Source organism: Ailuropoda melanoleuca, chromosome 5 (genome assembly GCF_002007445.2).
Source record: "Ailuropoda melanoleuca isolate Jingjing chromosome 5, ASM200744v2, whole genome shotgun sequence".
Lineage (NCBI taxonomy): Eukaryota > Metazoa > Chordata > Mammalia > Carnivora > Ursidae > Ailuropoda > Ailuropoda melanoleuca.
The window spans coordinates 66176941-66202305 of NC_048222.1; the positions used below are offsets into that span (position 1 = coordinate 66176941).

General features: G+C 37.9%; 1 protein-coding gene across 1 annotated transcript in view; it reads right to left on the reverse strand.

The window, feature by feature from the left end:
* SPRED1 (sprouty related EVH1 domain containing 1) overlaps positions 1 to 24869 on the reverse strand; it is a 111812-nt gene extending 86943 nt beyond the window's left edge. The window contains exon 1 of the mRNA XM_002921506.4: positions 23644 to 24869. Within this exon, the coding sequence (XP_002921552.1) occupies positions 23644 to 23675 (32 nt within the window). The 5' untranslated portion in view covers positions 23676 to 24869. The remainder of the gene's footprint in view (positions 1 to 23643) is intronic.
* Between the last annotated feature and the right edge of the window lie 496 nt (positions 24870 to 25365).

Consider the following 25365-nt stretch of genomic DNA (forward strand, 5'->3'; position numbering starts at 1 on the left):
CTGTAGCTACTTAACAAGACTACTGAAGTATATATAGTGTTAAGCATAACACATAAAAAAAGCCTCTTCAAATTAAAGTAATTTTTACTTTGAATAGTTTTTCTCACTTTTTTGGGAAAACTGCATTTTCTCCTAGCAGAAAAATCAGTATTTCCAAGTCCTTCATCACCAAATAAACCACTTATTTCTAATATCAGATTGAGAAGTCAGTGACGGCAAAAATCCAGCTTTTATTCATCTACTTCCCCAAAGCCTACCATCCTAACACGTGGAACACAGTAAACTTCAAAAATGTTAGTTCCAAACCTTTCTTTGGCATAATACTCAATAAATGTTCGTTGTAACTATTTCATTCGATATCAACATGAATGACTGTGTCAAACCTAAGAGCAGTGTAAACTCCAGGAGAAGGACTAAATCTGACTAATAAGAAACGTTGCAACATCCTGATCTCCATCTGTTTGGTGCTTCTGTTAGCCTACCGTTCCAAGGTACATGTGTGATTGACCCTCTTGGGCTCACTGCAGTAAAACACTTAACTACGAATGCAGTATTTGAATTAAAAGATTTTTCCTTACTGAAAAAGGCCTAACACTGTTTTTACAGAACCTAAACACTTTAATATCTGAATAAATAATACCTTACTTCAGCAACATACATGGGTAATTAGGTGTTTATTATTAGGTTTGGAACTTTGTCATTCAATAATTATTAAGCCAATAAATTCTCATCTATCACTAGAATTATAATTTTAAAATAATATTTTATCTCAAAAAATTCAGTACCTAAAAGGTGAAACAAAAAAAAAACCCAAAACATCTATTAAGCATGTTAACAGATGATAAAAATAATTGGCTTAATAAAGAACTATCTCAAGGACATTACCTAGAAATGTTAAAGAAAAAAATTTTAATCTGTTCAAGAGATGTATGCACAAAAGCTAATGTGGAGGGGCGCCTGGCTGGCTCAGATGGTTAAGCATCTGCCTTCAGCTCAGGTCATGATCTCCAGGTCCTGGGATCAAGCCCCATGTCTGGCTCCCAGCTCAGCAGGGAGTCAGCTGCTGCCTCTCCCCCTGCTTGTACTCTCTCTCTCTCAAGTGAATAAATAAAATCTTAAAAAAAAAGCTTATGTGGAGATCAGTATACATTCAAGTCCACTCCAGAATTTTTTTAGCTGCTTAATACATTAAAAATATTCTATGAAAAAATTAAGTTAACTTAATATGGAATTATACAATGGGATAAAGTATACTAAATTGTTTAACACTACAAAGAGAAAATACAAATAACAGATTATTCTAAAATTAAAATGAACTGTATAAAACAGTAAGTCAGGGGCGCCTGGGTAGTGCAGTGGTTAAGCATCTGCCTTCGGCTCAGGCCGTGATCCCAGTGTTCTGGGATCTAGCCCCACATCAGGCTCCTCTGCTGGAAGCCTGCTTCTCCCTCTCCCACTCCCCCTTGCTTGTGTTCCCTCTCTCGCTGGCTGTCTCTCTCTGTCAAATAAATAAATAAAATATTTAAAAAAATAAAATAAAACAGTAAGTCAAATTATAAAATATTAGAGCAAAAAATGCTACAAATCATCTGAAACATCTTACTCATTCCAGCAATGAGGAAACCGAGCTTTTGTAAGAAACTGCTTTTTAAAGGAAGACCACACAATAGACAGTGCTAACACACAACAATGTAAGGATAGAATAACCAACACTCACCACCACAAGTACATATAGCCCAAGATTGATGGGAGCAGGGGAAAAGGGAAAAAGAATATAAATGCACAAATATGAGTATCTGAAGAGGTACAGTATATCATATCAGTTAACAGGCTGGGCTCTGCAGCCTGACCTCACCAATCTGACTCCCAATTCTTTCATTTACTGGCTTAACCTCACCATGCCTCAGTTGCTTCATTCGACATAACAATACCTACCCAAGAGGGATGTTGTGGGATTAAAAGAATTTATTAATTCATGTATTTAGAACAGTATCTGGTACATAGTAAACACTCAAAAACATCTTAGCAAAAATCACTATATGACAATAAAGTACAATTTTATATCTGCTCTCTTATATTGCTAGTAGGGAGCGCAAACTAGAACTATTCCGGGACACAATTTGATATTACCTTGTAATTTTTAAATCCACAACACAGCTTACGATCCAACTATTTTATTCCTAAGTATACACTCAAGAGAACCTTTAGTACATATGAATCAGAAGCACATAACAAAAATGTTCTAAATAGTAATGTTCATGATTGCAAATATCTGGAAGCAACTCAAATACCTTTAAACAAGAGTGCCTAAATTGTGGTCACTTCATTCAAACTACATTACAAAGCTGTAGTCATCAGGACAGTATGGCACTGGCACAAAAAACAGACACACAGATCAACGGAACAGAACAGAAAACCCAGAAATGGACCCACACCTCTATGGTCAACTAATCTTCAAGAAATATCCAACGGAAAAAATGCCGGTCTCTTCAACAAACAATGTTGAGAAAATTGGACAGCAATATGCAGAAGAATGAAACTGGACCACTTTCTTATACCACACACAAAAATTCAAGATGAATCAAAGACCTAAATGTGAGACAGGAATCCTTCAAAATCCTAGAGAACACTGGCAGCAACCTCTGTGACCTCGGCCAGAGTAAATTCTTCCTAGAAATGTCGCTAGAGGCAAGGGAAACAAAAGCAAAAATGACCTACTGGGACTTCATGAAGATAAGAAGTTTCTGCACAGCAAAGGACACAAACAACAAAACTAAAAGGAAGCCCTCGGAATGGGAGAAGATATTTGCAAATGACATATCTGATAAAAGGTTAGTATCCAAAATCTATAAAGAACTTACCAAATTCAACACCGAAAATACAAATAATCCAGTTAAGAAATGGAGCAGGAGGGGCGCCTGGGTGGCACAGGGGGCGCCTGGGTGGCACAGCAGTTAAGCATCTGCCTTCGGCTCAGGCGTGATCCCGGCGTTATGGGATCGAGCCCCACATCAGGCTCCTCCGCTATGAGCCTGCTTCTTCCTCTCCCACTCCCCCTGCTTGTGTTCCCTCTCTCACTGGCTGTCTCTATCTTTGTCGAATAAATAAATAAAATCTTAAAAAAAAAAAAGAAATGGAGCAGGAGACATGAATAGAAGTATCTCCAAAGAAGACATCCATATGGCTAACAGACACATGAAAAGATGCTCAAATCATTGATCATATGGGAAATACAAACCAAAACCATGATAAGGTATCACATCACACCTGTCAGATGGCTAAAATTAACAACACAGGAAATAACAGATATTAGTGTAAGATGTGGAGAAAGGGAAACCCTCTTACACTGTTGGTGGGAAAGCAAACTGTTGTAGTCACTCTGGAGAACGGTACGGAGGTTCCTCAAAAAGTTACAAATAGAACTACCCTATGACCCAGCAATTGCACTACTAGGTATTTACCCAAAGGACACAAAAATACAGATTCGAAGGGGTACGTGCACCCAGATGTTTACAGCTGCATTAACAACAACAACCAAACTATGGAAAGAGTCCAAAAGTCCATCAACAGATGAATGGATAAAGATGTGGTATATATACACAGTGGAATATTACTCAGCCATCAAAAGAATGAAATCTTGCCATTTGCGATGACGTGGACAGAGCTAGAATGTATTATGCCAACTGAAGTAAGTCAGAGAAAGACAAATACCATATGATTTCACTCACATGTGGAATTTAAGAAACAAAACAGGTGAACATATAGGAAGGGGGGGAAGAGAGAGAGGGAAGCAAACCATAAAAGACTCTTAACAATAGAGAACTGAAGGTTGCTGGAGGGAGGTGGGTGCGGGATGGACTAGATGGGTGATAGGCATTAAGGAGGGCACTTGTTAAAATAAGCGCCGGGTGTTATATGTAAGAATGAATCACTCAATTCTATTCCTGAAACCAATACTACACTACATGTTAACTAACTAGAATTTAAATAAAAATTTGGGAAAGAAAAAAAAAAGAACTCCAAAAAAATAATTTTTTTTCCAGTGTGCGCTTTCAGAAGATTAAAAACCAAAAACTACTAAACTTCCTCATCAATAACAATCCTACGTAACTTTATGGTCTATGATTCTCATCTTTATTAGCTTCAGTGGATACTAATTCTAATATTTAATTTTAATATTACGGTCAAGAAAGTGCCTCTAATTGTATGTTATAGAGGAGTATAAATACAAATTCTGATTAGATACATTTTAGTGATATACTCTTTTCTGTTTTCTTTTTAAAATTTTTTTAAAATTTATTTGTCAGAGAGAGAGAGAGAATGTGTACAAGCAGGGGGAGCAGCAGGCAGAGGGAGAAGGAGGCTCCCTGTTGATCAAGGAACCTGATGCAGGACTGGATCCTAGGCCCCTGGGATCACGACGCAAGCCAAAGGCAGATGCTTAACCAGCTGAGCCACCCAGGCATCCCTGATATCTCTTTTCTCTACGTTATACTACTAAACAGACAACTATTTTCACACTTCTCAAAATAGTGTGCAGAGAGGATACAGATATAAAAACAACAATTTAAGGGGCACCTGGGTGGCTCAATTGGTTAAGCGTCTGACTTTTGATTTTGGCTCAGTCATGATCTCAGGATCCTGAGATCGAGGCTCGCGTAGGGCTCTATGCTCAGCATGGAGCCTGCTTAAGATTCTCTCTCTCTCTCTCCCTCTGTCCCTCCACACACACAGGAGTTCTCTCTCTCTCTCTCTAAAAACAAATAAATAAATCATCTTTAAAACCCTACAATTTAAGAAATTTAAAAATTTCAAAGGTGCATTCTGTACTTTGATAGATCACTATAAGTAACTTATGACTAAAATTAACAGTCACATTTTTTTGATATATTAACATCAAGTGTATACAAGTCAAAGCATTTTTTAAAATCTTTTTAAAGATTTCATTTATTTATTTGACAGAGAGAGAGAGAGACAGCACAAGCAGGAGGAGTGGCAGGCAGAGGGAGAGGGAGAAGCAGGCTTCTCCGCTGACCAGAGCCTGACGCAGGGCTTGATCCAGGACCCTGGGATCATGACCTAAGCCAAAGGCAGACCTACTTAACTGACTGAGACACCCAGGCACCCCAGTCAAAGCATTTTAAAGTTATACCGTAAGTTCTTTAACTATCACCTTTTGTTCTTATACCCATTTGTTGCATAGATCATCATGGATTCATTTGATTAATCGCTGTTGTAATCATCATGGTAAGTTCCTAAAATGAATTATAATCATGATTTTTATGACAGTTTTCTTTAAATCAAATAGTCAGATATTCTAAATATATTTTGTCATTTTACTGCATTTCATCTATTAAAAACAGTAAAATGTCATCTATTTAAATGGATGGTTCTTTAGTATAAAATCTTGTATAAACTGCCTTTGTGCATTTGCATTTACTTTAATTTTCCAGTGAGAAAGCTTCATCATAGTTCTTGATCACATTCAAAAATCACCTATTGCTGTTAATGTTGTATTATCTTTTATAATTTGATTATAGAGAAATCAAGAGACAGTATATATGTCACATTTCTAAATGCCAAATGTATTAAATGTTCAATTAATAAATTTCAAAATGTGATTTTAAAATTATCTACTGGCCCCTTAAAATGCTCTTTTCTTGCTTTGACCTTTATTCTAGATGCCTTTTACTTCTGCCACTAAAAACTCTTACATATCTCAATACTGTGCCATTCACAGGAGATACGAAATCATGATTCTCACTGTTAGCCATACTAAAGACTTCCTCACTTCAAATTTTTTTAGAAATGGAAAAGGAATGGGGATACTAGTTTTTATTTACTGATTTTATTCCAAATTATGCACTTACTTTTACTTTCCTTAAATCATTTCTGTAATTTTTATTAAATAAATTACATTCCACTTCCCCTATTCCCCAAACTGATCTTATACTGAGTGTTAATAAAAAGCTAGGGCTTGAGGTAGAGGACATAGCTGAGGGAGGAAGAGAAGAAAGGGTTCCTAAAAATGGAAGTTGATGCGGGGGGGTGGGGGAATCTAGTTCTTCTGGCTTTTATTATTTCTCCTCACCCACCAATCTGAAACGTCTTTTACTTTTTTGTTCCTTTGTTCCTAAAATGTCCCCTTTATTCCTCAATTAATACAAAGATTCAGTGGAAAGTTAAAGTGTGCTGAGTATTTATCACAACCAAGGAAAAGCAGGGGAACTATATTCAGGTATCTTCAACTATGTGTAGTTATGCTATACATCATTTAGAGATGGTTAAATCTGACTATCATTGATTTTGAAAACAAGAAAATTGTTACATAAGAAGATGAACTGATTTCATCATGAACTACAGTGATATCACCCTGAGTGCTAAATTAAAACTGAGGTGTTATGAAATATGCTAAGTATTTGACTATCTTGCAATTTGGAAAATAAACTTCCAAATGTATGTGTTTAAATACATACATATACACATACATACATAATTGTGGTCACTTCATACAATGGAATATTATACAGCAGTACAAATGAATAAAAACCTATACCAAAAAAATGGATACATCTTAGTATTATTAAGTATAAATAAATAGTTTAAAAAAATGAAGTTCCAGGAGTTGACATATAGGTAAATATATTCCCTTTGTTCAGGCATACATATATGTGATAAAACTTTTTTCTTTAAATAGGAAGGGAATAGGAAACATAACTCAGGACAGAGTAACTTCTGAGAAGAAAGAAATCAAGGGAATATGACACAAGCACATTAGGTAGATATTAGTTATCACTAATGTCCTGATTCTTGGATTGTACTATGAGTGGGTATTTGTCAAGTAAATGAAAAATTAAAATAACAGGCTACAAAGGTCCATACATAAACCAATGATGACAGTATGCACCAAGATAAAATCAGGCCAATTCTGTGCACCGAAGGTTTTTTTTAAAAGGAATACAGTTATGTGTAAACTGCTTTGGACTGAAGGATTAACTGAGGTAATTCATGTTTGACATACAACAAAATGCTTAATATATCTTAGCTTCTGTCCAAAATGGTATGCTTTATCAATTATAGCATAAAGTACACTTTAAAAATGCAAATCTCTGAAACTAATACAACACTGTATGTTAACCATACAGAATTAAAATTCTGAAAGTTTTAAATCTCCTCTCACTCTAAACCAACTTCTTTCCCATTTCACCAAAGCAGAAACCACCCCTAAAAAAGACAGACTGCCTCAGCAAACTCTTGTCACAGCAGGGCTCCTGATTCTCTACCAATCCAATTCTCCTTCCACTAGATCAGTATGTCACAAATTTGTTTTTGTTTTGACATTCACTACCATCAATTTTTCACCTTAGACGTGGTGCTACATATAAATTATCCCAAAAAATGTTCCTGAAAGGTTTTTATCACTACAGTCAATTTAAAACAACAACAACAACAAATAACAAGCCATACATAGATGGTAACTATAAAATTTAATACGGTTTGGCTTTTACTGTATTGGCTGTCTACCAGAGATTGAGGCTGATATTACTTTTTCCTTATTAAACACACACACACACACAAACCGTTTTTCTTAATTAAGATGCAGAAAGCACTGAGAAAGGAATAACATGTCAACTTAATGCTATGTTTGTGAAACAACTAAAATTATCTTACACATCACACTTTGGAAGAAGCTTATGTACTACCTCAGCTACATCCCTATTTAAAAAAAAATTAGAAATTTCTTCAACAAACTGGCTAAGATTTAATAGAGAACAGGTCATTGTTTTCAAAAATTTGCTGGGATTGAAAGATTAGAAATTCTCAGGATCTGTGCTATCTAATACAAGAATTACTAGTTACATGTGGCTATTTAAATTAAGTTAAAAACTTAGTTCTTCAGTCCCACAAGCCACATTTTAAGTACTCACTAGCCAAAGAGCCACACAGTGGCTACCATATTGGATAGGCTTTACAAACAGAATCCTTCTTCCAGCACAGGAAATTTTATTGGAAATGATGGGTTAGCTTCTTAAAGGATTCTAATAAGGGCCAAATGGTAGCAAATGGAAATAAGGAAAATTTTAGGGGAGAAAAAGTATCTTTCAGTAAAGTAATAGAACCATTTGGAAAGAACTGTGAGAGACAATGAATTAAAAGCTAGTGGTAAAAATATATTTTCTTTTTCTACAATTCCATTACAGTCTGATGATTTCAAAGGCTGGAGCTGTACAGGCAGGAATCCCTCCGCAACTAAAATAAAGTTGTTACTGCAAATAAGGAATGAACTCAAAACCTTAAAAAATAAGGTTGAGACCTGAGGCCATACTTGAATGCATATTGGCAAACACTTAGTGCTTACTGTGTACCAAGTACTCTTCTAACACATGAGCCTATGAAAACTCTTAAAATTACCTCAACTTCATTAATAAAGCAATAAGGAAAGTATGCTCAAATAACAGAATATCAATAATATCTGTCTTTTTAAAATAATGAGTCTTGTATAATGAATTCTCAACTTAAAAGTGTTTAGGAACTCTCCCCCTTCCCTATATGATCTCAACATCCTTGTGAATTTATTGTTTTGTTGCAAACAGTATTTTAAAAGGTAAATTTGCTAAACCATTGATACACCACTCAAATATTCACAGTCTGATTTTAACTACGCAGATATCTCACAAAGCGTCACAATATATAGGTTATATAACCTCTAACTTCGCTAACGCATTCCTTACACAGATTTCACATGGCTCCCAAAAACAGGTCCAGGCTCATTTTCCTTAGCTTTCTTCCTCTCCCTAAGGTTTTGGTAAAAACCTTTTATTTTTCTGTGTGCCTTCTGCTTTACTTCCCTTTTTTATTCCAATCCTCTAGAAAACCCTCCTTTTTCCAAGTAAATCAAAAGTCATCTGTAAATAAACTTATTTATTTACATTTTTCATGAAAAAGTATTTATGGATGAGAAAAGATTACTGTCCTCATTAACAGAGACACTAAAAATACTTGTTCTAAGTCACATAAGTAAATGGTAAAACCGAGACCAGAATCTGAGCTTTCTTTTCTACACAGGTTTGCATATTTTCTAGAGTGCCAATTAGCACAATTCTATTCTTTCTGATACAGGTAATTCACGATCTATATAAATTGTATAATCTACCTGAAGCTTTTACAGAAACCAATTTTAAATTTAAGATCACTTCTATATATTGTTGCCTTTATAATACTTTTACTATAAATAAGTGCAGAAAAGAAAATTTTTCAATGGGTAACTTCCCATTGTCTTCCCAGTTTCCTACAATGTAATTGTATTGTTTCTGTACTTCAGAAAGTTCATATTAATTTTTGCTGGATCCAAAGGCTCCTATGTGTTTGAAAATGGCAGTCCCTATAACTACAGGACACATCATGCCCTTCACTCTGGAGCAAAAACACCCTGATGTACTTCAAATGCTGCCTCTCACCAGAACACACTTCCTCCCAGGAATGTGCCGCATGAGCTAGAGACACATAATGCCACAGGACACAAATATGCAAAGATTTGATGGTTAAAAAGCTTTCCATTTTTCTCTAATATAAATAATTATAAGCATGTCATACTGGAAATACAACTATAGTATTGATTAAAATGCAAGATTCACATGAATCTTTGAGATCGATTACTCAAAACAATTTTATACCTTTTTAAGGCTGCTTAGGGACGGATTCCCTTACCGTTTGGAATCCTTCAGTGAAAAAACCTGAGAAGCAAGGATGTAACACTTATTATCTATAATCTAGCTACAGCAATTCAAATTTGAATTCCCCCGAAATTCCTCACAACTCGACCTTGAAATGCACTCCCCTGAGGATTCTATGCCTATCAGTATTAACTCTTATTTTCATGAAATAATAAACTGACCATAAATGTAAATCTTTAGTACCAACAGATGCATCCTTGGAGGACAACATCCTTTATACACTGTAGTTCAGAAGAGGGGACTTTTAACTACAAAGTCTTTACCTGCATTATGTTTTTATACAGAATAGGGGGTGGGCACAAAGGGGTAAAGGGGAGTGAGAGGTACAGGCTTCCAGTTTTGGAATGAGTTAAGTCACAGGGATGAAAGGTACAGCATAAGGAATATAGTCAATGGTATTGTAATAGCAACATATGGTGACAGATGGTAGCTACACTTACTGTGGTGAACACAGCATAACATACAGAATTGTTAAATCGCTATGTTGTACACCTGAAATTAATGTATTAACAATGTGTGTCAACTATACCTCAATTAAAAAAATAGAATACAAAATTCTGCTTGTGTCATCACAGTATGTCTAAGTTGTTCTATGAAATGATGTGTGCATATGAATGCATGAATGTGTGTACTTTTTACTGTCACAGTCAAAAGTTTAAAAGCCTGTCTCAGGGCACAAGCTTTGGAGTCTTTCCCATCTATATAATCTTTGCCAAGTTCTTTAACTTTTTGCTAAGCCTCCGTTTCCTCATCTTTGTAAATGGAAGTATAGTAATTGAACAACATTTAAAATGGTTGCTGTGAAGATTAAATCCACAAGGTAATTTTAAGACAATGCTGGTAATCACTCAAATATTAGTTGTCACTTAATTATGTGCTGGGAGCTATATAAAAAAACTGCAAGACACTAAAAAACACACACACACACACACACACACAAAAATTGAATCCAAGAAATCTGAGAATGAATTGCATTTATAAACAATCCACAATAGAAAATAAATATGAATTTTGGAAGCAGCAATTCATATCAAGAATTTTTTTTAAAAAACTTGATATTCTTTGACATAGTTATCTCCCTCCTGCAAATTCACCCTAAGAAATTAATTGAAAAGAAAAAAACAATTATATGCTGGAAAAAAGAGCTCATTACAATGTTATTTACTTATTAAGGCAAAGAGTTGGAAACCAAAAGTTTTCACTAATAAGGTAATAGCTGTGTAAACTTATAGTACAACCTGATGAAATATTACAACCATTAAAATTATAATAATTACTAAAAAAACTATGCATAAGCATAGAAATTCTTTTAGTATATTAGGTGAAAATGAATAAATACTTGTACATACACTGTTAAAACAAGTAAAAATAATATGTATGGAACTCAAAGCAACTGAAAATTGTGCTGAGTTTTTTATTTCTTCTTGGAGGTAATTACTGCTCCTTGGACTACCCAAAACAAAGTCACTGTCTTAGAACACTCAGGCTTCTGTAACGAAACTCCACAGACTGTGTAGCTTATAAACAAAAGAAATTTATTTCTTAACAGTTCTAGAAGCTGGGAAGTCCTAGATCAAGGCGCCAGTGAGATCGGCTGAGGGACTTCTTTCTGGTTCATAGCTGAGGGCTTTTCCCTGTGCCCTGACATGGTAGAAGGGGCTAGAATCTCTTGGAAGCCTCTCTCTGGAGCCTCTGAAGGCACTAATCCCATTCAAGGAGGGCTCCACCCTCAAGATTTAAGCACCTGCCAAAGGCCCTACCTCCTAATATCATCATCTTTGAGGGTTAGGATTTCAACATGGATTCAGGAGGACAAAATAATCAGACCATAACAGTCAATTAAAAGGATTCAGTTCAGTTTCACTGTTTTCCTCCTACTATCTAGTTAAATCTATTTGAGACAGGGTAAATGCAAAAATGGGACTCAAAGTTAGCCAGTAATTATAAGTCAAACTATTTTTATGTGGTGGCTGTGGCCTTGTTCACATGATACAGGTTCAGACTCGACAGCAATATGGTCTATGTAACTCCAGATTACATTATTTTTCTTTCTGGCTCACTTAGAAACGAAGCTCGCTCTCTCCTGAAACAGTGAGACAGGAAAAACTGCTAAGGAAAACTAAGGTGGTCAGAGCCTAGCTTTGTGTCTCATTCATCTGTGTCTCTCCCCTTCCTTTTTAAAGTGATCGAAATATGGAGTTGAGGGGCGCCTGGGTGGCTCAGTCGTTAAGCATCTGCCTTTGGCTCAGGTCATGATCCCAGGGTCCTGAGATCAAGCCCCGAATAGGACTCCCTGCTCAGCAGGAAGCCTGCTTCTCCCTCTCCCACTCCCTTTGCTTGTGTTCCCTCTCTCACTACCTCTGTCAAACAAATAAATAAAATCTTTAAAAAAAATATGGAGTTGAAGAATATCTTAATTTGATATACTTATTAAAGTTATTTGGTATATGTTCTTAACTTTAACTAAGTTAATTAAGTTTGGGTTTTTGGATTAAATAATTCTCAAGAGAAAAAGTATATGTAATTTTCATAATATTTTTAAGTTCCTGATTTATGTTCATTCAAGATCTTGATTCATAGACAACTTCAAATTCATTCCTAAATCAAGTTTCAGTAATTATGTATCTACAACAACTATTTTTTAATTAACAAATTACAGTTTCAGAATAATAAGCTAATCAGGCTACATGAAAATATAAACAGATTTTTGCTTCAGTTGTTGGTGCCTAAAATGAACATGTTTACCAACCTTTAGCTGCCTAAATTAAACTTAACAGACTTAATCCAGAGCAATGAACTGCTAACTAGCAGATTTAGCTTATCTCACCTATTAAGTAGAAATCTTAGTTTGATTATAGCTACAAAAAAGTAATGTCTAAATCTTTAATAAGCTGAAAAAACCTTCCTCTCTACTTTCCCTCCCACAAAAGTAGATTTTATGCCTCCCATGTTATTTTTCTGAGAAAGATGACTTTTTCCATTGAAAATGACAGAGATGTTAAATCTACTCATACTTCCAAAATGTACTCAGGTATTAAAATTATTTTAATTAACAAGCTCTAGAAATACACTCCTTATATAATTAGCTGTACTAAGTATCAAACAAAAGACTGGCTGGAGCCAGGTCTTTGCCTTGTGTCTTGTCCAATACTAGTTATTAATCTAGCTACCTCTTCTCTCATTCTTTGCTCACAACATAAAAGAAAATGCTCAGAACATAGATTTGTTATTTTTTGCTTGTTGGAATTTTTAGATTTTAAGTGTTTCCAAAAAGCTGCTTCTTTAACATTTAATCTGAAATACAATTTTTCCAGCAGGTCAATAATCCTTTTTAAAAAGTAACCCTACCTTAGGCTAAAAGAAAATGAGCACCGATTATTTCATGATCATAGTACCTTTCTTCTCAAGAACTAAAAGTTCTTTTTAATATTTTGTTATCTCTAATCAAAAAATGTTGGGGGGAGAAGGAGGTTACTTTAACATCCCTTGAAGTAGTGACATATTATCCTGGTTTTACAGATGGAGAATCAAGCACAAAGACACGTTATGTGATTTGCCAAAGTCTTAATGTGGCAGTCAGCAGTAACTGCAGGACCATGTTAATTCTGAACACGAGATTAATCTTAGAAGTGTAATTAGTGAATTTTGTTTTGAAAAAGGCTTTCTGATTACATTAAGAATAACTAGAGTACCCCCTAAAATACAAAACCTTCTGCCAAAGACAGTATAATGTATCTGGATAAAACCCTACAGTATCAGTCAACATCTTGGTTAGCCCCTCCGAAAACCTTAAAGTTCTCAATAAAATCTAAATCTGAGTAATTATTATTCATGTCTATCTTCCTTTCTCTAACTCCCAACATCCCTCATTCCCGATAGGACGATTATTACATGAGAGCTTATCATTTCCAATACTCTAAACTCTTCCCAGCTAAATCCTTCCCTCTCTTATCCTCCTCCTGCTGGCACCCTCCATCATCAACTTCTCATTCCAAAATCCTTATTCCAGTCTCTTCAAATAGTAGAGGCAGATGTCAGCATTCATACTTCCACTCTAAGTCACTCAATCCACACACACATTAAATACACTGGTGCTGGCTCAAGATTCCTTTCCACCTCAACTCCTGATTACCATCCAACCTAGCAACTTAAACAGCCATATTGTTGGCCTTTTTTAATAAATATCCTAGCAGATCCTGACTTCTCTACTCCAACAACCTTTTCTACTTTAATACTCTCTCATCTGTCATTACTCTGGAGTCTATCTCCTCTGATCAATATCTATCTTTCGATTTCTCCCACTTCTATTCTACAGGCTCTTTAACTTTACCAAAACTCCCAGTCCCTCAAACAGCCGACAGTTCTATGTGTCAACCTATCACTTCACCCTTACTTTTTTCTTTAAAATCAAGTCTGGCAATTAATTGTATGGCATACAGTATGGTACAAATACAATGCAATTTGGGTCTCGGTTCTACTACTTACTCCCTTTTGTGGCTGTGGGCAAGTTACTAAACCACTCTTAAGTCTCAGGTATGTCCTCTGTAAACTATGGATAATACTCAGCTCAGGTGGTCATTAGAAGAATTAAATCTAGCACGGCGTATGGCAAACAGTAAAACACCGACAGACTCATCTTTCCTGACTTTGTTCTACCTTTTACCCAAACTTTCCTTAAATTTTTTCTCTTCCTCTCCACCATTAACATTACCTCAACAATAATCCCAACTCCCCATTTTCCCCTGAATGTGCATTACCTTACTCTTTGCTGTCTCTACTTCATTACTTCCTATTTTGTCTTTAATACTTTCCCTCTAAACTCTCCTACCTATTAAGAATTTTCTGTCTTTTGGTGTCTCTTAAAAACACTGCTGTTCCTCACTATTCATCTTCCCACTACTACTTAATCTTCTTCTTGGGCAATTTCCCCCTGGTTCAACTATTACATACGCTGAAGACGTCACCTCTAACTCTACCCTCTCAACCTTCTTTGGACACCAAACCTATATTTAAAACACTTTATGAGACATCTTCTACCTTGATACCTGGAGGTAGGCAAGTTTTAAAAGGTCAAAATTGAGATGTTCTCCCATTAAAAACCTCTGCCTCCCCCCACTTCATTTAAAAGCATCCCAGACGGGGGCGCCTGGGTGGCACAGCGGTTAAGCGTCTGCCTTCGGCTCAGGGCGTGATCCTGGGTTATGGGATCGAGCCCCACATCAGGCTCCTCCTCTATGAGCCTGCTTCTTCCTCTCCCACTCCCCCTGCTTGTGTTCCCTCTCTCGCTGGCTGTCTCTATCTCTGTCGAATAAATAAACAAAATCTTTAAAAAAAATAAAAAAATAAAAAAAATAAAAGCATCCCAGAGGCCCAAATTTAAAATGCGGAAGTCATCCCACACTCTTCCTACTCATTCCTCACATCCAGTCAAGTTATCATCTGGACATCTGAACTGCCCCACGAATTCATCCACCACAGTTCCAAATGTGCTACTTCCAGCTGTTTCGCCTTGATTACATCTTCCTCATCAATTGTACTTCACGTTCTTCTCCTCTAATCAACTGTCTAAATGAATCCCAGTATTCAGCTTTCTACACAAATCTGGTATCACTCCCTCATTTAAAGTAATACTTCCACACTGCCCACATGATAAAGACTTAAACTTGTGCTTCTCATTAAGTATTCTTACTGACCTAAGACATCCAGTTGCGAGTGAGGAAGGGTAGCTCAAAGAACAAATTTTCTTTGAATTCAGTGCATTGTCCGAAAAATTAATGAGGACTCTGTTCAAAATTGTTATCACTAACCAATTAAAATAAATTTTCTCATTTTGTCAAGACTGACTGACTTTCAGGGCACCTGGGTGGCTCAGTTGGTTGAGCATCCAACTCCTGATCTCAGCTCAGAGCTTTTTTCTTTTCTTTTAATTCATTTGAGAGAGAGAGAGAGAGCAAGCAAACACGCGAAAGCACAAGCAGGGAGAGCAGCAGGCAGAGGGAGAGGGAGAAGCAGGCTCCAGAGAGCCCGACGGCACCCAGGGGCGGGGGGCTCAATCTCATGACCTGAGCCAACAGGGCGCCTGGGTGGCTCAGGTCTTGACTTCAAGGTGGTGAGTTTGAGCCCTGTGTTGGGCTCTGCACTGGGTGTGGAGCAGGAAGAGAGGAGGGGAAGGGGGGGAGGAGGGGAGGAGAGAGGAGGGGAGGAGAGAAGAGAAAAAACATTTTCTTTCACACTCATCTTGTGGGTGTCATGCTCCAGGGCTAGCCACCATCCTTTGGCCCAAGGTTGCTGATACAACTTAAGCACAAATCTGGACTTCTCAAAATTGCCTCCAACATTCTTCTTTTTGTTAATTTAAATTCAATTAGCCAAGGTATAGTACATCATTAGTTTTTGATATAATGTTCTCCCCCACCACTCCTGCAAATAAGTGTATCCAAAAAATTACTGCTTTTCTCCCAACTTCCCATTTCTCCTTTCATGTTTGTTCTTGTTTTGTTTTTCCCCCTCCCTTCTTGAAATGCCCTTTCCCTTTCCCTCATCCTTATGTCTCGCCGACTCTTAAAATTCAACCTCTTTTCTGAAGCCTTCCTTCACACAACTCCCACACTGCCATCCACAGCCAGGCATAATCGTTTTCTCCTTGAGCCTTGAAGGACTTCGTATTACAGAACACACATCACATTTCAGAAGGATCTAGCTCCCTTGTTGGATAGTGAAAGCAGTTATCAGGTTTTACTTATCTTTGTATCCCCAGGGCTACGGAAAAGTCAAGTACCTAGCAGGCACTCAAATGTCACTGCACTGAAATTCTTGAAGAAAAAGTTACTAAAGGTATCTGTCCTGAAAAACTAAGAAATCCATATATATATATATATATATATATATATATATGGATTATATATATATATGGATTATATATATATATGGATATATATATATATATATACACAATCCAAGCAACTAAAATTCTGAAATGCTTTTGCATATCATTAAGAGAGAAAACCCAAAATTGACCCCCTAATTCCAAACTCAAAATATCAATGTAATTCACAACAAAACAGTATAAAAAAAGTTTGGTGACTTTATGCCAAATAAAACATCCTGATATGGTAAGTTATGATAACTCTGATAAAGTGGTATCAGAAAAATCACAACTCACTAAATTCCACCTAAATTTTTATAATCCTACTACAGTAGGATTCTCTATACTAATATAGAGAAGCCATCAACAAAAACTGTATATTTGTTAAAATAATCTCTACTCAGGTGAACAGAAAAGATGCATCTAATCATATGCAAGAGTATCATTAAATACTCCTAGGAAAACAATTAGTCTACTTTCCAAATCATAATGGCCTTTCTCTAAACCATAATCCCTGCTATGCATGTACAATTTAGAAATAAAATTATAAAACTGGTATTATATTAAAATTTAATTTTCAATTACTCTTGAATTCACTAAACCTTATTCTTTGCCTTCTAAATGTAAAAGGAAAATGCCTTCCAAGATAATTCAAAAGTTTAAGACACAAGGTAATTTCCACCAGGCAATCCTCCATTTAGGAGTAACAGAAATGATATATTAAATGTGGATTTCACAAGTACAAAGAATATTACGTAGGATTCTAGAACTCTTATACTAAAAGCTATCCTAAAGTTGACCAAATCCAATACCCTCGCTTTAAATGAGAGATAGTTAAGTCTAAAATTCTAGGAAGTAGAAAAGTAATATAAATCTACATTATGAACACATACTACATAAACATTCACTTCCATATTATGAGCAGAGAAGGAAGGACAATACTGCACTTTTGGCATTTAAGATTATATTATTTCTCTTCCTTAATCTTCAAATGTGATAAAATTACATCAATTTTCTCATGTTGATCCATTCATGCAATCTCAAGATAAACCCAGTTTGACTATGAGGCTTTGTTTCATATTTAGTTCACTGAATTGGGTTTGATTTGCTACTTTTTGAAAATTATCAACCATTGTCTCTGAATATTTCCTCTCCTTCATGATCTCTTCTTTTGGAACTTTTAGCTGTATGGTGGACTTGTTTATTTTACCATTCATGTTTCTTAATCTCCCAATTTTATAAACTCTATCTTTGAGTTCAGCCTTCTGGGCCTCTGTCTATAGCAGGAGATTTTAACCTTTCGTTCCAATAGACTTCTTTGGCCATCTGACGAAGGCTATGCTCCCCTTCTCAGAATATTAAAGGCCTAAAACAAAATACATAGGATTACAAAAGAATCAATTATACAGATATATCTGACAGAGTAATATCCGTGCTTTATTACCATTAAGATACATATAAGCTCTACCAATGGTTTAATAACCATAACTTCATTTATTTATTTTTAAGTAAGCTTTACACCCAACAGGGGGCTTGAACTCACGACCCTGAGATCGAGAGTCAAATGTTCTACTGAATGAGCCAGCAAGATGTCCCTACTACAAAGCAGTGATGACTCAAAAGCACTATTTCAATAAATCTGCAACAAACGAACAGTAACTGTACCTTAAGGAAAAAAAAAATATGACTTATATTAGTGGTATAGGTTGAATAGCATCCCTCTAAAAAAAATACATTGAGTTCTAACCCTCTACCTCAAAATATGACCTTACTCGGAAACAGGGTCACTACAAGTGTAATTTCTTTAGAGGGGGTTATACTGGAGCAGAGGAGGCTCCTAATCCAGTAAGACTTTTATCACATGGCCACTTGAAGACACAGAGACACACAAGCAGAACATCACGTGATGATGAAGGCAGAAAATGGAATCAAGCAGCTGCAAACCAAAAAATGCCAAAGATTGCCATCAACCAGCAGAAGCCAGAAAGAGACAAGGAAGGATTCCCCTACCAGTTTAAAGGGAACATGACCCTGCCAATACCATAATTTTGCACTTCCAACCTTCAAAATTGAAACAACAAATTCCTATTGTTTTAAGCTATCCAGTTTGTGGTACTTTGTTACATTACGGCAGCCCTAGGAAACTAACCGCTGTCCCAAGTATCTCTAATGCTGCTATGGTTTGTTGGAATTTCCTTCAATTTCGAATGTAAACAGTTTCAATTAGAGATTAGTAAAAACATTCTTATTCTAAGAACCCTATGTCTGAAGCAATTTAATACCTCAGTCTAAGATCCATTACTAAGGAACTATGTTTTAACAAAAATAATGAACTACATTTAAACAAAAATACATGAATAGATCTTTCTCATTTCAAACCATGCTGACTGCCACAAAAACATCTCAGGGATTTGTAATGACTTTGGCTCTCGACTCTAAAATGAGATGCAGCTAGGACATAAAACGTGTCATAAATAGTGAATTAAATCTAACTATTAAAGAATGAAAAAATTCATTATGTGTGTTAACTTGTTAAACTAATCAAGTGTAAAATTATCCCTTAGTCTTAGGTTAATATGATTAGTATGAATAACCAAATGAAAAGACTTACTTTTGACACTTCTTAGCCAGTAAGTAAAGTATGAGAGTCTCTTGTTAGTATGTTCCTTTTAGAACTACTCAAGTTGGTGTTTAAGCCCAACAGTCTTTTGTTCACTTATTCATCCAGAGGCCATATTTATTTAAAAGAAAAAAAAAAGAGCAGTACAAAGTTCTCCATCTGTGAAGTATATATATATTATCAAAGACATGTGGCTATTAAGCCCAAAATAATAGTCTTAAAAGATTATGAATGTACCAATTGTCTCCAAATTTTTTATCTTGGCTCTTCAAAATCCATGCTTTTACTTCAGTATCCTACCAGATCTCTACTGGAAGTCTTTCATTTGCTTAAATGTATCAAAAACAACAATATAATAAAATCAATCCAAAAAATTAATCGATTAACAAATACATATGTTACAAGTCTAGCGACTTGTAATGTGCCTATCACTGTATTTAGGGTAATTTAGTACAGGAAGGGCCTATAATGATGCTTAGTTCAAACTGCTCAAATGAAATGAGCAAACTGAGGCCCACAGAGGCTGTACTTGTCCAGAATCACAGACCAATGACAGCTAGGACAGAAAGGCATTTCCTGATTCCAAGTCCAATGCTCTTTACATTACACCATACTACATAAAAATTGGTAAGAGTTAAGTAAATTATCTGCAAAAGGCTTTTGTATGATCACTTCAATTCTATTTGTAATAAGATATTTAAAAACAGTACGGTTGCCCAAAACAACCTATCAAGTTTTGGGGCTTTTTTAATCAATTTTATTTCACCACCCAGCACATTTTAAAAATAGGAACAAGATCTCATTTCCAACTTCAAAACTGGCAAAAATGTTTTCAAAGAGAACTGGACAGATATTTCAAGACATAAGCACTCTCATATGAGTTTTTCTTTTCTACAGGGCAATGTAGCAGAAAGAACAACCTAAAATTTGCATCTCCATTAACTCCATTCCTAAGACTATCTTAAGGAAAGAGTAAAAGATATGTAGGACAGAACTCATCATCAAATGCAGCACTGTTCAGGTAAAACAGAATATCCAACAATAGTAGACTGGTTAAAACTAATGTTTGTTATATACTGAACTTAATGTAGCCATTAAAAACTATGTTCTAGGAAATATATAATGACATTGGAAGAGTCACAATGTATTTGGGTATGAAGTTTCTACAATGCAATTTCACTCTATAGAGAATACATGTATATACATAAAATAATGTAGAAAAAATTCATCATAGTATATGACACATAATAAAAATCCAATAAATGAATATAATTAATCATCAACATCATAGAAAAGGTTTGATTATAGTATATCAAATGTTAAGACTTTTTATCTGAGTAACAGATACACAAATAAATTATTACTTACTCCCTTTAAGGATTATTTTGTACATTATCTGAAATTACTACTTTTGCAAGGAGGAAAGCTTTTTTTTTTTATGACACTCTAAATCAGTTCCAGTTATTACTGAAGGATGGAAAAGAAAAGCAGACTTTTACCAACCCTTCCCCAAATTTGACACTGCATAAGATAAAATCTTACACATAATAGGTCCTTCATTAATTACTGATTAAATATACACTCACAATCAACTTTTGAGAGCTATCTTTCCACACAGAACTAATTTCAAATAACAGAGCATGTATTAGAGGATTTCAAAATGAGGCCTCTAAAGGCCTTACTGGATTTTTCCACAATGGTTACCTAGAAAAACTTAATGGTTTCCCAAAATATTGGTGATTTTCACTCTTTTAAAGGTTGAAATCAGATGAAAAGACTTTTAAGTGTTAAGAACAGTCTCTAACATAATTAAATTCCTATTGATTATGGCTTCTAAAAAAGGAGAAAATAAAGTAGAAAAATAATATATGTAAGGCCCAGATAAAATCCATATTAGAGGGTAAAACAGTTTTACTATGCTGAGGCTTTAAGGGCGTCTGCCATAACATATATAAATCTTTTGTTTCTTCATACTATATACAATTATAAGTACTAAATTACCATTTCAAAGTATTATATATTTAAGATAAATTATTGGAATAAACACTACATTCCAAAGAAGTTTATACTTTGTGGCTTAGTTAATGTACAATGTTGGCTCTAATAAAAGTGATTACCAGATGAACACATCACTTCCTAAAATTAAAAAAAAAAAAAAATTTAAATAAAACCCCCCAAGAGTTTGTCCCCATGAAGTGTTAACATCTCATAAAAAATACATACATGCGAAAACATTTTTTTCTATTCTACCAAAACTAACATAACAAAGCTCCTACGGAATAACTTATTAATAATGCAGGATAAATTTGTGAAAACAGAATTCTAAAGGTCTGGGTGAGTGAGGTAATTTCCAAGTTGTCCTACATCAACAACTTTGAATTTTTTAAAATTAAAGAAAAAGGCAACCCTCCCACGTTGCCTTTTGATGTCTCAAATAGGAACATCTTTGGGATTAAAGTACTGGGAATTTTTACTCATTTTCAGTGTAACAGCAGTATCATATACCAGTATCACAACATGAAAAACCTGCATTCTTAGTTTGTCCATAGCAAGTATTAGAAAAAGAGCCCATTTAGAAACAATATATTTTACGCATGTGTCAATTCACATTCCCCCATTTGTTTTTCTGTTAGATGCATCCAGAAAGGAAATATTAATATTTTACTTTAAATATGGTAATTAGTCTTTTTCCATCTCTAAAACAGAATTTGACATTTTGATCCAGGCTACTTTCTTAAAAGATACCAGTAAAAATTATTGTCCTTCCGTTCAGGATTTTTAGCAGTTTTTCCCCTAACTAAACGTTATCTGAGATACTTCTTGATCCCTCTCAAAGTAGGTCTAATCTGCGGAAGGCAGTGAGACAGTGTACTGCACTGTGAATGGACAGCCAGGTATTTTATGAATGGAGGCGATCACGTGATCCCAGCACCTCCCCGAACTGATATTTCCCACATAACTGTGTCAACATTCTGAGAACAGGGGTAGTTGTTTGTGTGTGCGTATGTTTTTGAATTTAACCTGTAACTTCGAATTCTCCTTACTTCCTGAACTCAAAAATCTACATGAAGACAGACAGTCAAGCTTTGAATTTTTGTCCTGGGAAATCCTTTCAAGATGTCCAAGGTGATGGATGTTTAATTATTTTTTTATGAATGAAGAGTGTGCTATGCAAATGAGGGCGATTCACAAAAAGAGAGAGAACATGGCGGCCACTTCTGCTTCTAGACTGCACTGACACTGCAGCAATCTACCTTCTCCCACACCCGCTCATCAGAAGAGTGTGTTGGGGGGGGGGGGGGGGGGAGGTTTGAGGCGAAACGCTGCTTGGCATTTCTCAAGCTATTTTATGTTAAACAGGCCTAGGCTTTGGATTTTAAAGTTCTCTCAAAAAGGTCTGACTCGAGGAATGCACTTTATTTAAAGGAATGCATCCTAGGACTAGTCCTAACTCTGTTAACTCTTTCCAACCCTCCAGGATAAATAAAACTTGAACTTAATTACAAGAGAACGGATGCAAATATTCTGCACGGAATTAAATCCGGTCTCAGTAAAAACTGTTACCGCACCATTATTCTTTCAGGCAGCCGTTACGTTAAAGCAAAATATTTAAAAGGCAACGTATTTCGTTTGGAAAACAAACAGCCCAAATAAACAAAAACTTAAGCCATGACACTCCAGAAGTTAATGAATGAAGTCATCGACATATTCAGCAATGTAAATACTGTTAAGTCAACGTAAATGGTGCTTCTCAATACAGCTGATGCATAAAAATTAACATTCAATATTCTTCCATGCCCCTGATAAAGACATGCCCAGTATTCGCAAAGGTAAAATATAATAGTTTAACGTCTCCCACACTCCAAGTGTCCTTAATGTTATTAAATTCTAAAAATGTTTCCCTAATACCATTTTTTACATGAAGCTTACAGGTCATAAGTTTAAATGGGGGGGCGTTAATCGGTATTTAAGAGTCACTGACTCATCGAATTAAGATTCAAGAGCAGTTTGCTGCAGGAGGTGCTCCCACACATTAGTTTCCAAGTAAAATAGCTATAAAGGAAGCAGGACGGATATTCAGGGTATGTTGACTGGTATGCTAAAGTGAAAAAGGACAGGCCAGGGGTCCTCGAGGCAAAGAGGTAATTTCTACCCCGCCACGATCCGTCCACATTACTCCATCTCATGGATGTACGATTGCCATCCCACCCCAACAGTCAATACCCTCCCCCAGAAGTAAGCAACTAAATGCGGGGGGGGGGGGCGGGGAGGGGGCTGCCATTAAATGACTAAAGAAATCAAATGTTATCTCCGGAACAAGATGCACTGAACTCTCCAAGCCTGCAAGCTTTCCGGCACCCAAGTCTTAGAGGGGTTGGAAAGATGGGGGTGGGGGTACTAATCAAGATCAATGAGGCGCTTACTCGTTGTCAGAAGTCGCCGTCTCCTCGCTCATCTTTCCCTCACCGCGATCCGATCTGGAGATGGAGGAGCAACAGCAGGCGGAGAGGCAGCAGCAGCACCGAGGGGCAGGAGGCAGCGGCGGCCGGGGGGGCGCGGGGGCAGCGGCTCAGGGGCCTCACCATGGTGGATGCCTCACCCGGAACGGTGCCCCCCCAGCCGGGAACCCCGGCCACCCCCGCAGGGGGGTGGCGGCAACAACCTCCGCCGTGGCGACCCCAGCCTCTTCCTCCGCCTCAGCGCCCAGCCAAGGGATCCGAGGAGGCCAGGGAGGGTGGGTGGAAAGGAAAAAAGGAAGAGGGGCTGCGAAGGCTGACTGGAGAGCTGCTCCTCCCGCCACCGGGGTGGAGCGCGACGGGGTCCGGCCAGGAAGGAGCGGGCGGGCGGAGAACCCGGGAGCAGAGGCGGCGCTTCCCTCAGGGATGCGGCGAGGAGGAAGCAGAGCTCCGTTCGGTGGGGGCCGGCGGGAGGGTGCCGAGCCCAGGCTCCGGGCGGCGGCGGCGCGGTCCTGCCAGAGCCCACCCCACCATCTCCCACCTCGCCGCCGGCTGCCCGCTTAGCGCCCGGCGGCGACCGGGGCGGTCCTCAGGCACGAGCAGGACCGGGCGAGGGGCCTCGCGGCGGCGGATTCCTCCAGACACGCTCCTGCCGGGACGCCTCCAGCAGGGGGGAGGAGGGGGCGGCGGGGAGCGTGTGAGGCCAGGGCAGACGAGCCGATCTCCCCCACCCGGTCGGAGAAGAGCGGACGCGCCCAGGAAACAAGGTGCCGGGAAGCAGCGGGAGAGCGACGAGAGCAGCCGCAGGTCCCCCACCAGCCGGTGCCCACCAGCAGCTCGGCGGGCAAGCTCCTCACACCCGCCGGAGGGGAGCCGTGAGGGGGGCGGCGGAAGCGCTCACGCCGCCCGCTCCTTCCGCCGCCGCCGCTGCCCGAACCGGGGGCGCCCACGGGAGAAGGAGGCGAAGTAGTCCCTGGCGACTTCTCCCGGCTGCCAGCCTGCCCCGGCGGCCAGAGCGGGCACGGGGCGCGGTTGCCGAGCGCAGTACCCGGGCTGTGAGAGCGTGTGGGTAGGGCTAAGAGCTGCGGCCTCCGGGCGAATCACTGCAACTCGAAGTCGTGTGCAGCATAGCAAGTTTCAGGAAAGTAGTTCCCTCCTCCCTTCATTTCCCAAATCGTTGTCGAGCCACAGAGCGGGGAAAGGAGGAGGGAGGCGGAGGGATACGTCAGACACCGTGTCGGTGTGCGTGCGCGCGCTCCAAACTCTTGGCACGCTGCGAAAGGGGGCGGGGGTGTGAGCTGCACGGGGAGCTGCTTGGGAGGTTGCATTGTTGCGACGCGTTACTCCCCGTTACTCCCCGTTACTCGCTTTGGAATATCCGGGTTGTTAGAACGAGGAGGCTGGAATGACAGTGTGGTCAAGGGGGGAATTGGAGGCTGCTCTGTTTTGCCGTGTGTGTGTGTGTGTGTGTGTGTGTGTGTGTGTGTGTGTGTGTGTGTGTGTGTTTTCCTTGCAGAGCAAAGAATGGAACTGGCATGAGTTCATTTTTAGTTGGTGGGGGTTAGAGGGAGGGACCATGCAAAGAGAGCTCCGCCTGCTGTCCCTCTGGTTGCATTGCTGCAGTCCCCTAGCTGCATGTACAGCGGGAGTGTGTGTGTGTGTGTGTTAGAGTTAGTTTTAATACCTTGG